Source organism: Lissotriton vulgaris, chromosome 2_1 (assembly GCF_964263255.1).
Source record: "Lissotriton vulgaris chromosome 2_1, aLisVul1.2, whole genome shotgun sequence".
NCBI classification, from domain to species: Eukaryota; Metazoa; Chordata; class Amphibia; order Caudata; family Salamandridae; genus Lissotriton; species Lissotriton vulgaris.
In genome coordinates, this window is record NC_141687.1 from 1,351,493,560 (window position 1) to 1,351,509,288 (window position 15,729).

The 15,729-nt window shown below is 48.2% G+C and overlaps 1 protein-coding gene across 2 annotated transcripts in view; it reads left to right on the forward strand.

Annotated features, from left to right (window-relative positions):
- Window positions 1-783: 783 nt before the first annotated feature.
- The window catches only part of LOC147732594 (fibrinogen-like protein 1-like protein), a 39,159-nt gene continuing 24,213 nt past the window's right edge, over window positions 784-15,729 (forward strand). Inside the window, exons 1-2 of one of the 2 annotated variants that reach the window (XM_086957115.1) lie at window positions 784-957; window positions 1,042-1,231. In XM_086957115.1, coding sequence (XP_086813241.1) covers window positions 1,051-1,231 — 181 coding nt within the window. In that variant the 5' untranslated portion in view covers window positions 784-957; window positions 1,042-1,050. Of the gene's footprint in view, window positions 958-1,014; window positions 1,232-15,729 lie in introns of those variants that run through there. The other variant, XM_086957114.1, reaches the window with a different exon arrangement.

Genomic DNA, 15,729 nt, shown 5'->3' on the forward strand with positions numbered 1-15,729 from the left:
CTGTGTTCAGGGAAGCTAGCACTGCTGGTGACCACGTGATACATATTCTGTGTTCAGGGAAGCTTGCACAGCTGGTGACCACGTCATACATATTCTGTGTGCAGGGAAGCTTGCACAGCTGGTGACCACGTGATACATATTCTGTGTGCAGGGAAGCTTGCACTGCTGGTGACCACGTGATACATATTCTGTGTTCAGGGAAGCTAGCACTGCTGGTGACCACGTGATACATATTCTGTGTTCAGGGAAGCTTGCACAGCTGGTGACCACGTGATACATATTCTGTGTTCAGGGAAGCTAGCACTGCTGGTGACCACGTGGTACTGTTCTGTGTCTTACTGTTGAGGAGATCTTTTCGCTGTTCAAAACCCCAAGAGACAGGTGAGCATGCTTCGTCTCTTTAGGAATATTCTCGGCTAACGACAGACTTATTTCACTTCAAGTACGTTGCAAGTAGCAGTTGCACATGTTTAATGTGGTACATTCTGTGCTGTTCACTAATGCGCACCCCAGTGCCCCAGGAAACGCAACAGTTCGCTCATATTTTTCTAACTGCATAAATTCTGAGGAAAAACTTTCGAATTTCCTCTAGGATTCTGTGTGTTTCCTCCCCTGACATTTCCCGCATCCTTGTGCAGTGCAACACAGATGTCAGGGTTTGACTTTGATTACCTGCACACCCAAACTGGAAAAGGCCACACCTGTAAAACCTTTATTTGCTTACTGTACTTCTTAAAAAATCTTTAATGCCTTATAAACCTGATTGTGGGGTTAAAGAATACCAGGACAGTAAACTGAGCGTGTTTAACAGCTGCTATAAGGCTTGTTTCCAGTGCACGTAAACCCGCACACCTGTTAATATGTGACCAGGAGGAAAACGTCACCGGTGTCGTTTTTCGGTATAAAAGTAAAGCAGTGGTAAACACTCCATTTTCTCCTTCCGGCTGCAGCCCACATGTGAGAGACAGTGAACTGTGAATGTATCATAAGGCGCTGACACAGTTCTAAGCTCTAATGGCGCTGTTGTCCTCTCTCTTCCAGATCCCCAAAATGCCATCCCCTGTGCGAGGGTGGTTGGCGGGCAGCATCCTCCTGCTCTGCGTCGCTGCCTCGGTGTCGGGAAAGAAAGAGTTGAAAGTCCCTCCCTACCTGGCGGACGTAGAAAACATACACATGGTATCCGACCCGGCAGACATCCTCAATGCGGGGCAGTTGAAAGCGAGGATAACAGGTACGAGACGTCCTCATATGTTTGCACGTGTTTCCACCCTGCCCTAAGCACCCAACCGTGTCTCTTTAAAATATCTTTTTATAGTTCTTAATTTACTCTGTTTTTCTATAACTGGCTCTAGGAATCGGTAACTTAGGGTCAACATGGTGTGAGAATGTACATTACTAATGTCAAATTCTTTTAAAAAAATCCAGTGGTTGTAAATGATTATCAGGCGATGAGGGGGTGATTGAGAAACAAGTCCGCGGTGATCCTGTGTAATAAAAAACACTATCTATATCCATCCACAAGCTAAATGTATTTATCTGTCCATCTATCTGTTAATCGATCCACCCATCCATTCATCTATCTATCCACGTCCATTCTACTCCACCTCCATGCAACCCCGATCCATATACTACCCTTTCAAGCCTACAACCCACACTCATCCATTAATCCATACACCTAGCCAATCTTCAGTCTATCCGTACATCGATCCGTCCACCCGACACTACATTCATCCATCCGTTTATTCATTCATCTGTGCATTCATTGCCCACCTCTAGTCAAAACCATCTTGCCCACTCGCCCATCAGTCTGCCCACCCACTCCCATCCCGCAAAAAAACCTCGAACCACTCCTTCACCCAAAAACTCATAAACATATCCATCCGTGATATAAACAAAGTACACGACTGCTTTCAGCATGCTCACCCACCAGTCCAATTAAAGTGCAAACGAGCCTCACTTTTCAGGTGTTTCCCCAAAAATTATCCTGGACGAAGCTGCAAGGCTCCAGACATCACAACTCCGCGTCTTTTTTAACTATGCCAGCTGCGTGAACAGCTAAGCTTGCAAAGTGCAAAATATTCATAGCCAAAAGAGGGCCCTGTGGTGCAAGAAAATAACGTTCTCGAGGCTGTCAGGGCTGGGAGCGCTCCCTCCCTAGACAGCCATTTACTAGTCTTAGGTCTGGTCTAGAATTAGCTAAAGCTAATGTACAAAAAAAATCACAACGAAAAACACATATATATGTATATATACAAAGATACCAGGACTTTTAGTCCGGCCCTCTTCATTTGTTGGTCTATCAAGTGTCACTCATATTTTGCTTCCACCCACCAAGGCGTACACGCCGAGGCAATAGGTTGCCCACATCATAAATTGGCAGAGATAGATGGTATTTTAAATGCGACCAGCCACCTGAAACAGAGAGCATTTAGAGCCACCTGAAATGGAGTCCGCTATGTGCAATTCAGTGGCAGGCCTAGTGTATGGTACGTTACTAGACTTCTTGGCACAGTTTTTACTTTTCCCATTTTTTCCACTTCTTTTGAATATTGCGTATGTTTAAAAAATATTAATTTAAAAAAAAATGACTTGCTTGTCAAAACCAGGCCTATTACGTTTGCCAATGTTTGTTTTCAATTACGTTAAGTTCACTTGAGGCTGGAATTCCATGGATGGGCCTCTGTCAGTGAAGCACGGAGATGGACCTCAGACGGGGGGCAGGGCCTGCTCGAGCACTGATGGCAGCAGCAGTTATGAGTCTTTTTTGACATTCCCCTCCAACACATCCTCCTTCTCCATGAATTCACTCACTACCACCCTCCAATAGTGCACCTCATTTCTCTGTAGCCTCTCTCTGAAGTACATTTTATTTTTTTAATAGTGCTACTCATAGATCACTCACACCCAGTTCTGTAATCTGCATGGTACATGTTCTCCGCAGCAGGTACATGTACTCTCTGTGCTACTTTACAATGACAAAAACAACAAGTGATGGACTGAATGTGGATCAATGGTGCTACTTTACAATGAGCCAAAACTGCAACTAGACAAAATTCTAAACTCTTACTAGTAGGACCAATAATCACCAGAATTATCTTGATATTTTTATTGTTGCCAGCAACCTACCTGATGCACAAGGAATTTCATGCGCTTTTAAAACAAAAATAATTTTTAAATCCAGCTTCCCCTGCCTCCCCCTTCACCAAAGATAAAGGCAGGTGCTACTGCACCAGTTGCACCACCCTAAAGCCAGACCTGCTCCCAGCAATGGGGCAGGACAAGCATTTCCAGAAATGGGGTGAGAGCAAACCTCATACTCATTATATGAAGAAAAAGAGCTATGTAAGTGGTGGGTTGTGATACTTCCCGCAAATACCAGCCAGCAAAACAAGTTAACAGATGTATTGTAGATTATTTAAGGGAGAGTAGACTTCTCCCCTGGAATTTTTTGAAAGTTTTCGGATCAAATTTGCTGAAACACCACAGACCCTTATGGGCATTCATGACATATTCCAGTACTTTCATGGTGCACCAGGGAAGCCTTGAATTTCCTAAGAGTTGATCTAGTTTTTTTCAAATGTCTTAAGTCAGAAATTACTTCCACTATACCAAGGTCATCATTTTTTTATGGGTGAGCCCCTTATGCCAAAGAGAACATTCAATATGACAGAGTCAGAAATTTACCACGGATACTTCAGCCACAGCCATGGGTACCACTAAAATTTCCCTCCAGTATACAAGGGTCAGCATTCTTCCATTGACACCCTCTAAATAATGAGTATGATAAGAATTTCCTCACATTTCATTACCAACATTTTGCTATGGATACGCCTAATTTGCTAAGAATTAGGTTTATCAAGTCAGGGCCTGTGGCCAGGTGTGATGGCGCGTGTTCTCTGTCCCTGCTGCTGGGTAGGACTGGGCTAGAGGCTTTCTCAGTTAGACATTTCGAGTCCTCAAAGCCAATGATGATGCCTTAATAGAAGCATGTCAGGGCATGCAGTTTGCCATAGGTAACACTTCCCATCCATATTCTATTAATGCCCTTGCCCATAAGGCAGGAATAACCTTAAGTGTGCAGCATACTTGCACACATAACACACATACACTGACACGCATTCTCATTATCTCTTTCGTACATTTGTTCTCTGTCACACTCACACACAGATACACTGCCACTCCCATTTCCATTAGTCAATCTGCTTTTATTGTGTTAGAAAAGCTTGCCCTGCTGCCTTGTAGTGAAGCTTAATACAAAATATTCTCCATATGCTATTCAAAAATAATAATATATTGCCTTCTATAGGAAAGTAGGATCTGATTCTTATGGTTACCCCCACTTTTTGCTTCATGCTACACTGTTTTTGACCAGTCTGACTGGGATCCTGCTAATTAGGACCCCAGTTTATCTGCTTTCTCCCTAAAACGTTATGCCATGTGTGAGAAATTGGCCTTCTGGAGGCAGAGTGCTTAGTTTTGTGTGAGAGGGTGCCCTAGCATGAGCTGAGCCCCCCTGCAGCTTTCGGAACCATCTCCTTATAGCTGTTCTATGATATAGCCATACCATATACTCTTAAGTGCATTATAATCTTCGCGGTTAATGCTAACTTTGGTTTGGATTTATCAAAACATGTCGTGTAAGGTGTCAAACACTTTGGAATACTACCCCCGCCAATTCTGGCAGCGGGGGGTAGCATTCCACCCTTCTAGAGGGAGAAGACATGTAGTTACTGTTAAACCCGTTTAGAGTTAAACAGAGCACCAGAATCACAAAATGGATGCTGCTGCCACAGACACAAGTCTGCCCTCCTGCTGCTGGACAAAACTCCAGCAGGGGAGGCCTGGACAATAGGTTTCCTGTCCAGGGAGGTGCTGGCACCTCCCCAGACAGGCTTTAGTGTATTGGGGCAGGGAGGGTTGCGTTCAGTGAATGCTTTTCAGACACTGTCTGGGGCACACAAGGTGCTCCATGCATTTCCCAGTTCACACCGGTTGCTGGGGCGCTCAGCCCCAGCTCTGGGGCGAAACTGGACAAAGGGGAAGAGGTGTAACCACCCCCTCCCCAGGTCCACCCATAGGCGGGACCTTAGAGTTAGTCCACCACCTAAACTTACTATAAGTATAGAGCCCCAGTCCCTAGGACTTTAGATCACCCTGAACAAAACTCTGCAACATATACCTTGGACCTTCGACATTCCATATCGACTGGAAAACGGAAGAAATCTCCCTTGTGGTTAAGGAGTGACCACCCTGTTCAAACAGACACCAAAGGCATCTTTGCCGGTCTGCATTTTTGAGGCTCCCGCCAAATACCAAAGAATCTGCGACACAGGACACAGATTTCCACACATTTCTGATGCTGACCTGCGCTCCCAGCAAAGCTGAGACCTGTAGCGGACACGAGAGACGTGGGACCAGAACTCCTGGACATCCTGCATTTTGCACCCTGCACCTACTTCCCGAGGTATCCTGAAATTGTGCATTGGGTTGTTTGAAGCCCCAGCCCCGAGCACCTTTTGCACCGAAACTCAGAGGCCCACACCTAACGAGTGTCCTGTGGGCCCACTTTGTGCATTTCAGCTCGATGCGTCTTCGCGGTTCCTAGTCCATTGGCTAGTGAGCCTCCAGAAGACCAATCCTTGATTTACTTTGCTTTCCTGGTTGCTCCAGGCTTGCTCCAACTTCTCCCCAAAAGAGAATTCCTCAGACCTTGCTGGTTTGCACCGAAGCCCATCTCGACATCCTGCGTGGATTGCATTTGCCAAAGCTTGTTGGGTCCAATCCGGATACCGACACTGCAGTCAACTAGATCCTTTGTGGGACAGCTCAAATCCAGCTCTTGGTTGTCGTTGACACCTCCTGGTCCTCGTGGCTGAAGAGACAAGCATCACCTTTTCAGCTGAAATCACCCGACATTGGCTGGCAGCTTCCTGTCGACATCCTGGTCACTGGCTAGTGGCCCAGACTCTGTCTCCTCTGCTTTCAGGTTCTTCACATCTCCGATCCACCCTTGGATCCACCCGGACACTTTTCCTCTGGTCGCCTGCAGCACTTCTTCATGCACTCCATAGGAATCGACAACGAAACCCGACACCAAAAGGCACCTATGCACCCGGCTTCCCTGGGTGAGGTAACATGAGTACTCCGGTGCTCCCGTGGGTCTTGACTCTCGAAGTGTCCTAGTCTAAAAGGGTTCCATCGTAGTTCACCTAGAAGTACCTTTAAACAATAACTTTGTAACTTGTTCGTTCTCTGTAGAAAGTCAATGGTAACCCGCGGCTGTGTTTAGACACTGCACGCGTCTCTCGTGGGCCTTCTACATCCTAACATTTGTTGGTTCTAGACAGCCCCAGCGATTCCACAGGCCCTAGGCCTGATTTCTAACTCTCATGTGGTTCTTATACCACTATTTTAGTATATGGTTTGTGAAGCCTCTAGGGCATAACGTATACTGTGCAACCTATTGCATGCTAACTTAGTTCTTTGTATTGTACTTTTACCTCTGACCTCATAAAGAGTGCAGATGGGTTGTGTTTAGAATAAATACATATCTATTTGATATATACCTTGTGTGGTGTGCTTTCATTTGATCACTCAAGAGATTATAATTGGTAAAACAACTTGCTTAACTCGTCTCCAAGTCTTAGCCTGAAGGCTGCTCTCCACAGCTACCATTAGGATAGCTTTCTATAAGGTTGACTTTATAACCTACCATCAATAAGGGTCGATTGGACTGGTGCAAGGTGCCCACTAGAATAGTGGACATCATATATCAAGCCAACTTCTCACACCATGTACTTAGGTAAACTCCAGATTGGATAATGGGGTACCCTTGTCAGGCCCTAGTATATGGTACACATGTACCCAGGGCATAGATACCCCAGAGGCCTCCCATGGGCTGAAGCATGTATTATGCCACCCATGAGAGGCCACGCCATTGCAGCCTGTGTAAGATGGTGCAGGCACGACTTACATTAGATATAGGTTTACTATATCTATGGGTCACTACATTTAAAACTTATCATTCACCCCTCTAGCAGGCCCTGACAATCCTGAAAGCAGGGTGCTGGGTTTTACGTTAGAGGGTGCCCCTGCATGAGCAGAGCACCCCTGCAGCCTTCGGAGACCAGTCTCCCAGGTTGCCGGCGACGCAGCCAGACACATAGGTAGAGGTGCCTTATATGCTCGCGTAAAATGCTATCTTGAAAACGGCTGCAACAAAACATGTTGTGTTTGGTATCAGACACCTTGGAATCATACCTCCACACCAGGAACTAGTGTGGGAGGTATGATTCCACCCTTCTGAAGTAAGCTTCGTGGGGTCCCTGGTCTTCCCGGTACCAGCCTTCTCAACCCGGAGAGCACACAAATGTTGTTGCCAACCAGATACATGATTCTGCACTCCTGCTGCTAAGCCAAGCTTGAGCAGTGGAAGGCAGCACAATAGGCATCCTGTCACAGGGCGGTGTGACCACCTCCCAGAGAGGATTTAGTGTGTTGGGGCTGGGTGGGTGCACTTACAAAATGCCTGAAGGTCGGCACAAGGGATACATTTGGTGTCCCTGTGCATAGTCCAGTTCAAACCACTCCTGGTAGCCGTTGGCTCCTGCTCTGGCGTGAAACATAGGACAAAGGACAGAGGAGTATCCTCCCCACTGTCCTGACCCTCCCCTGGGAGAGTCCCCAGAATTGGTTCAACCCTCCCTCAACCTAGCTGTAGGAACTTAGATTCGACGTGGACGAGATTCTGAACAAGAAACCACCGATCTTCCACCATCTGGACACTCTGGACTATGCTGGAGTTCGACTGGGCCCGACTTTGTCTCCCTCTCCGTCCAAAGCATCGTCTGTGCCCGTGCACCATACAGGCTCCATACAGGACCTGTGGAGCATCAAGGACAACTGAAGTTATTTCCCTTGGGGTGAAGGAGTCACTCCCCTGCATTCGCAGGCACCGTAACGCAACTGATCGGTCTACTGATCCTGAACTACTGCGGACTCTGAAGGTTCCAGCAACACAGGAGGTGGGTTCCTACATTCCTTGAGGTCGCGCTGCCCTCTCACAAAGTTTGAAGCCAGTATCCCTCGTGGGGACGCATAACCCAAACCCCTGTGCACTGCATACTTTTGTAAGTGCATATGCTTGTTGGCATTCCCCAACTAAGTGCATTGGGCTATCAATAACCCCAACCTCTGGCACATTTCGTACAAAGGACTTCAGCATCCTCGCACTCTGTGCCCTGCAAGCTGTTACTTTGTGAAACTGCTAGAGGTCTCCTTGCGACTCCTGTGCCCTTTGGCCTGTGGGGCCATTTGAGGGACAACACTACTTTTCTTGGCTCCCCTGGTTGCTCCATGTCTTAACCGACTCCCCTTGCTGTAGTGAGTCCCCTAGTCTTTGCTGGGCCAGACCGTACACTTCTTTAAACTTCTTTGTGGGTTGCCGCTGCCAAGGCTTGTTGGTGCTCCTGCCAGACACCGACCCCTCAGCACTAGACATCCTTCGTGGGACAGCTCGTATGCGGCTCCTGGTCATCCTCGAGGTTTCCTGGTCCCTGCAGCTGTAGAGTCATGGTCTTCATCATCACACTTGAAGCACCCGACATCGGTGGGCATTCGTCTACCGAGCCCCTGGTGACTCCTGAGTAACCCAGACTCTGCTCCCTCTGCTTTCATGTACTCTTCAACACAAATCCACCTTTGGATTCCGACTGACACTTTTCTTCTTTCCCGCAGTGGCATTTCCTTGTAGTCCTTCATTGAGATTGGCAGCATTTTCCGACACCACTTCAGCCCTATGCACCCGGCTTCCCTGGGATAGGTAACCCTGGTACTCCAGTATCCACGTGTGGGGTGGCTCCCAAGCCTCGTATGATCCAAAGGGTTTCTTCGTAATCTACTGAGAAGGCACCCTAAACTTTAAAACTGTAACCACGACTCTCCCATTGAATTGTACGTAGCACATGGTCATGTTTTCACACTACACCCATCCTCCGTGGGTTCCCTCCTTACCCATCTTGGGTGGTTCATTGGGGTCCCAGCGATTCTACAACCTCTAGACACTGTCTTGACTCGAGTCGTGGTTCTTAGACCACTATTTTAGTATATGGTTTGGTCTCACCCGGGAGCCCACTGTGTATCAGTACTACTTATGATTGTTTCTGTGCTACAGTATTGTGGGCTTTGTGTTTGTCTGCGTGTAGCAGATACTGTGAGGTATTTAGAGGGTGTTATAATAATAAATACATATTTTTAGGACTACTGTGTGGTTCTCCTTTAATTTAACCAATACAATAAGGTTACATTCTGGTAAAACAAGCTGCTTACATTTCTTGAAGACTAAGCCTGAAGGCTTCTCTCCACAGCTACAACTTGGATAGCTTTCTAAGATTATCTTTGACCTCTTAAATCACCATAAGGGTTATTTGGACTGGTGCAAGGTCCCTACTTTCATTAGTGGACATCATATACCAGGCCAACTTCTCACACCTTGTCAATACTTGTTACAAGTAGGATGTGAATGAAAAGCACACTTCCTTATCATATAGCTGTGCGGGCCTATATTTGGTTTCATATGTGTATCAGGCAGTTACCCTATTGGAAATGAACTAATTCACGTTCTAACATGTAATATCACAGCATCCAACTGATCTACTGAAACACTTGACTTCTTCAGCAAATATTGTTTTTTTCCAGTAACATTTTGCATTTTGCGGTTTTTGAGACCCAACTTACAATGTAAAAACAAGCATTTACAATGCAGTGGTCTCTGCATTTTAAAGTTAGAGCTATTAGCATTGCTCATGACATTATTTTTATTTATGTTTTTTTTTTTTTAAACAAAAATAAATGGCATTGTCATTTACAATGCCAATAGCAGGGCAGGAGAGCAAGCACAAGAAATGAGGGGGCAGGACAGAAAGCACAAGCAATGAGGGGGGGCAGCAAGCACGAGCAACGAGGGTGGGAGGACAGTAAGCACAAGCAACGGGGCAGGGGAGCAAGCACAAGCAACGAGGGGGAGGACAGCAAGCACAAGCAACAAGGGGGCAGGACAGCAAGCACGAGCAACAGGGGCAGGGGAGCAAGCACAAGCAACGAGGGGGGAGGACAGCAAGCACAAGCAACGAGGGGGGCAGGGGAGCAAGCACAAGCAACGAGGGGGGTAGGGGAGCAAGTACGAGCAACGAGGGGGCAGGACAGCAAGCACAAGCAATGAGGGGGACAGGAGAGCAAGTACAAGCAACGAGGGGGGCAGGACAGCAAGCACAAGCAACGGGGGCAGGGGAGCAAGCACAAGCAACGAGGGGGGACAGTAAGCACAAGCAACGAGGGGGCAGGACAGCAAGGGGGGGCAGGGGAGCAAGCACAAGCAACGAGGGGGGAGGACAGCAAGCACGAGCAACGGGGGGCAGGGGAGCAAGCACAAGCAACGAGGGGGGCAGGACAGCAAGCACGAGCAACGAGGGGGCAGGACAGCAAGGGGGGCAGGACAGCGAGCACAAGCAACGGGGGCAGGGGAGCAAGCACAAGCAACGAGGGGGGGCAGGACAGCAAGCCCAACCAACGAGGGGGGGCAGGAGAGCAACACAAAAACCGGATCACAAGCAGGGCACAAAAAATGGATCACAAGCAGGGCACAGAGGCACAAAAACCGGATCACAAGCAGGGATCAGAGGCACAAGCAGGAAACAGAGGCACGCGCAGAGAACAGAGGCACAAGCAGAGAACAGAGGCACAAGCAGGAAACAGAGGCACAAGCAGGGAACAGAGGCACAAAAACCGGATCACAAGCAGGGAACAGAGGCACAAGCAGGGAAAAGAGGCACAAGCAGGGAACAGAGGCACAAGCAGGGAACAGAGGCACAAGCAGGGAATAGAGGCACAAAAACCTGATTAGAAGCAGGGAACAGAGGCACAAAAAAAACGGACCCGAATTTCCTTTTTACGGTTTCACAGAGCTAATGGACACCGACACCGGACCCCATTCATTCCCTCACACCAAGGCCAAACACTGAGGTATCCTAGGTGAGACCAGGCCACGCCCCCGGTACCACCTCTCCCCCTCCAAGATAGACATACCCTCTACCATGCCCCTAAACCTCGGCAGACCACCATTCTCTTTTCCCTTGAAGATTTACCTGCACATCCTCATTCCGCAGCTCGTTGATCAGCACGGCAATGGGGTAAAGCGTCTCCGTCAGCACCAGCCATCCTGAACCCGAGAGAAAAGCAGACCACTTCAGGCCGCAAAGAGGAAGGTGCGGGAAGGTGCAGGGTCTCTGGGAGGAAGCGGAAGCTGTAGCAGGGGCGGGGAACTTTACCCGAAGGTATCAGAGTGCTTCACAAACCCCGAAGCGTGAACAAGTAACGCTTTAAATGTTCATTCCGTTACAGTACACCTTTAAAACCCCTTGATTTTCTGGAACATTCACTCATAATATGCTTGCACGGTTCAAACCTATCGGTGTTACGTACATTGCTTTATATTTATACAGAACACGTAGATTGAACAGAGCCCTGCGATTAAAATGACTTTTCCACTCTTAATGGATGCGTTTGTATTTGAGGGTGTCCGTGCTGGACAGAACATCTACGTAAAGCCCCTGGCGGTACCAGGGCTTTGAAACGAGCTGTGCTGTAAGCACGCCTGTCCGGGTCTTGGCTGCTACCCGTGTCAGTGAAGCAGCGCCGCTTCGCCGCTCCCTGCTCCGCTTCAATCGGTTCATTCCTTTCCTACGGCGGTCGCTGCGGCTCGCAGCAGCTCACCATCACCCGGTAAAACCGCGAGGATCCGCTTGTCTCACGCCGGGGCTCTCCTTAATGCTCTGCCTACTACATCGGATAGAGTCCGCCCCCATCCCCTAGGTAAGTTCACCCGCTTTGAATGAATGACTCGCTCGCGCTGTCACGGGGACTCCTTCCCGGCGTCAGATTAGGACAAAGGCAGCATGTACCATGCAGGAATGTGTTCGGCTGGGCGGTCCTCGGGCTCGGACGGACCTGTGATGGCCAAACAGGAGAAGGCATTGCCTTCTTTGCGCTGCTGCTTTTACCCAGGGGTGCTCCGGTTCATGCCTCTAAACCATTGTTAGTGTAACGTGCAGACAGGGTAAGGAAGAGGCAAAGAACAAGCAACGAGGGGGGGGCAGGACAGTAAGCACAACCAATGAGGGGGCAGGGGAGCAAGCACGAGCAACGAGGGGGCAGGACAGCAAGCACGAGCAACGAGGGGGCAAGACAGTAAGCACAAGCAACGAGGAGGGGCAGGACAGCAAGCACGAGCAACGAGGCGGGCAGGACAGCAAGCACGAGCAACGAAGGGGCAGGACAGCAAGTACTCACCTGAGGACGATTTCTTCCGGCGGCGGTCGGGCTGAAATGGCTTCAGCAAAGCGCCAACATTTTCCGATTCGGGGGCGTGGTTTTCGTTCTCTCCTCTTCCCAGTGGCTGGAAGGTAAAATTCCTGTTTGTCGGATCGTTGTTGGTATCGTATTTCATGATACCCATTTCTTTCGAGCTGGCAGTGGTGGCTCCCCCACTAAGGAGGAGGAGCGTCGCCCCACTGAAAAAAAGGAAAAATAAAATGATAATAACTATTGTTATTATCATTTATTTTTCCTGTTTCAGTCAGTGGCTCTCAGGGCAAGGAGTGGTTTACACTCCCTAAGTGCGCAGGACTTTGCATCTTCCCCACCAGGCTGCATTACACAGTCTGGTGTGGAACATGCAAAGCATCCCATTCCCCGCCTGAGCGCCGAACCATGGCACTCAGACCAATCACAATGCTGCATTGCAGGGTTGTGATTGGCTCAGGGGCTCTTGGGAGCCGGGTGCTTCCTGCTGGGACTGCAGGAACATGGAAGATGACAGAGGAGAGACGGTGGCCAGCCATTACAGGTAAGTGTTTCTTTTTTCTTTTTCCTTTAGTCTATCCCCCATTCTTCCCCACCCGCCTCACCAAACAGGTTAGGTAGCAGCTGCTACTGCGAGCTGGATAGCACACACTTGCTGATAGTATCTCATTTCCAAAACTTCCTTGTCTGTGTTTTTTTAACTATCAGGGAAATCTATATCGAGTATTGAAGTTCCCTGTATCTCTGCCTTCCTAACAATGTCATTCTAGATTTAAAAGATGGCTGGTGGCTTATGTTCGAGTTAAAACATTGTAAACCCATTTTGATGCATTTTTATTGGACTGGCCAATAATTCATGCTAAACCAGTAGGATGCACAAGCTTCTCAATTTCCAAGACTTTTGTGAAGTCTGACTTCAAAAATGTATACACTGCCATTTTAGGATCCACACGGTGTACAGATTACACAATCTAGGCGCAGGGGTCTCCAAACCGGTCCTGGAGGGCCGGATCCATGAGGACCATTTAATTCTGATGGGGCCAACGACAGGCATTGCCAGCTCCGTTAGAATTATCAGTCTCACAGGAACATGGAGTATCCAGTTCATATCACCTGATCTCCACCTTCTGGTTCCTCCAGTGCTTCCTGATTTCTATGTGGACCCTCATAGTCGCATTCGTAACTGGCTGGTAATACCCACCCATACATCAGTAACTCCAAGAGGGTACACCGGCCTTCAAAGTGCTGTGCTCAGAATGCAGGACTTTAGCTACACAAGCTAGAGCCTGTGTCAGAAAGCTCTTTCTCTATGTCAAATACATCCTTTCACATGAAGAATACAATTCAAAACACAGCACACTGTCCACAGTGCCTTGAATTTTCAAGAAACCTCTGGTCAGCATCTCTGGATTTGATTACCCTAAAACCTACTAAACCCTAATGGATTGGGGAAGAGAAGAAGATCCCTCCTGCCTAAAAAGGTGCAGCTGTTGGACCTCCCTTACCCTTATACTTGAAGAATCATGGCCTCATTTTGGGGTTTGCACTGAAATTGAGTTAAAAAAAAAAGCCAGCAGAAATACCATTACGTCACAGTTTGGGATCTTTTTTGGATTCCAAATCTGAGTATTCTTCCTGTAATGGGAAAAAATGTGTGGAAATAGTCCAGCCCATACCCCAATATTTTGCCTAGGCAATTTTGCGCAAATATTACCTAGATGAAATTGCATGTGCAAATAACCCAGGACTGAAGGCAATTCATGTAAAACCTAGGAATTAAACCTGGGCACAAACCGAGTTTCTGCCCAATGTTACAGCAAGTGCGCAACTCAGAATGAGGCTGTTACCAGGATTGAGGAAAGTACTCAAACTCACCTGTTCTTGTCCACCAGTTGCCCTCACACAGCATGAGGGTCACTACACAGTCAAGACTCGCTACTGACAGTGCACCACATCCAAGCAGGAGTCTCAAACACACAATTTGTAATATCCCACCTACCTCCACTCCTTTCATTTAGGCAGGGCCAGTCCTAGGATTTGCGAGGTCCTGGGCTAAAAGGGAATGTGCGAGGGCGCTCTAATTTACATAAGTGACCCCTTGCAAGGAGACCATTCACAGACACTGTGGGAGGCCCATTGTGCAGCATTTTAGCACCCACACAGTTTTAACTTTTAGCCCACAAGCAATTTGCACACCTTCAGATCGATAGGTGTGAGAATTGCTTGTGGGCTAAAAGTTAAACCTGTGGGGGCACAAAAACGCTGGACAATGGGCCTCCGCAGTGTCTGTGAATAGTCTCCTTGCAATTGGGACAAGAGGAAGCGTCTCCCTCCCCTATGCCTTCAGACACCATCCCCGAGAGGCCTGGGGAGGGGCGGCCCTCCCATGGACCCTAATTGCAAGGCAACAACTTTCTTTAAAATGGATCGCCAGGGAAACAACAGAACACACCACCAGTGCGGGGCCCCATGCTGCTGGGCTGAGTGCGAGGCCCTGGGCAGCTACCCACACTGCCCATGCCTAGCGCCTGCCCTGCATTTAGGCATTGTGAAGCAACGCTCAGGTGGCATAAGCACTATATGCGCACTGCCAAAAAAAGAAATGAAAGACATCATGCCCAATCAGTGGAACAAGCCACTAATTATTTTGTGTTGCTTTGAGATTGCCTTAAAGTAAAAAGCTTTTCCAAGTCATTTTAAAGACGCTATGATATCAGTTATACTGTTAAATGCTCCCTAAAATCCAAATTCTTAGAGAATAAGTAACTTGAGGAGAAAGTTCTAAAGGGACAGATGGATTTCGCGCCTCACAGCGGCCGCGGGGGAACCCCGGGCTTCGGTCGTCCCCCAGGGACCCTGTGCGCTCTCTCAATCACAAAGAATTTGGACAGGCCTTTGGGTTGTAGATGAGTAAGAATGAGTTCCTCAACAAAGAGATCCGGTGTCTGTCCCTCTGCTCGCTCCGGCACCCCTAGGATTCATAGGTTATTACGGTGGGTAGTCGTCTAGCTTGCTTTCGTGAGTTTCCGGAAAAGCTGTAAGTCGCGGATCTCGGTTTGGAGTTGCGAGGTGACCACCACCAAATTTGTTGTTGTGATCTCCAGTTGCTTGACTTTTTCGTTAATTTTTGTGAGGTCGGCCCTGATGAGTGTTACTTCTGAGGAGATCGTGTCCATCCTTTGCTCCAGAGATAATCGGACCCCAGATAAGGCCTCCAGGACGTCCTTAAGTGTTGGTTCGGGGGCGTTCTCTTCCAGTCCACCTCCCGCCTTGTCCTGGCCAGCTGGTCCTGAAGTGATGCTTTGGGGAACGCTTAGCAGTCCAGTTTGTTTTGCTGGACTACCTTGGAGCCCTTTGTCCCAGAATTCTTGG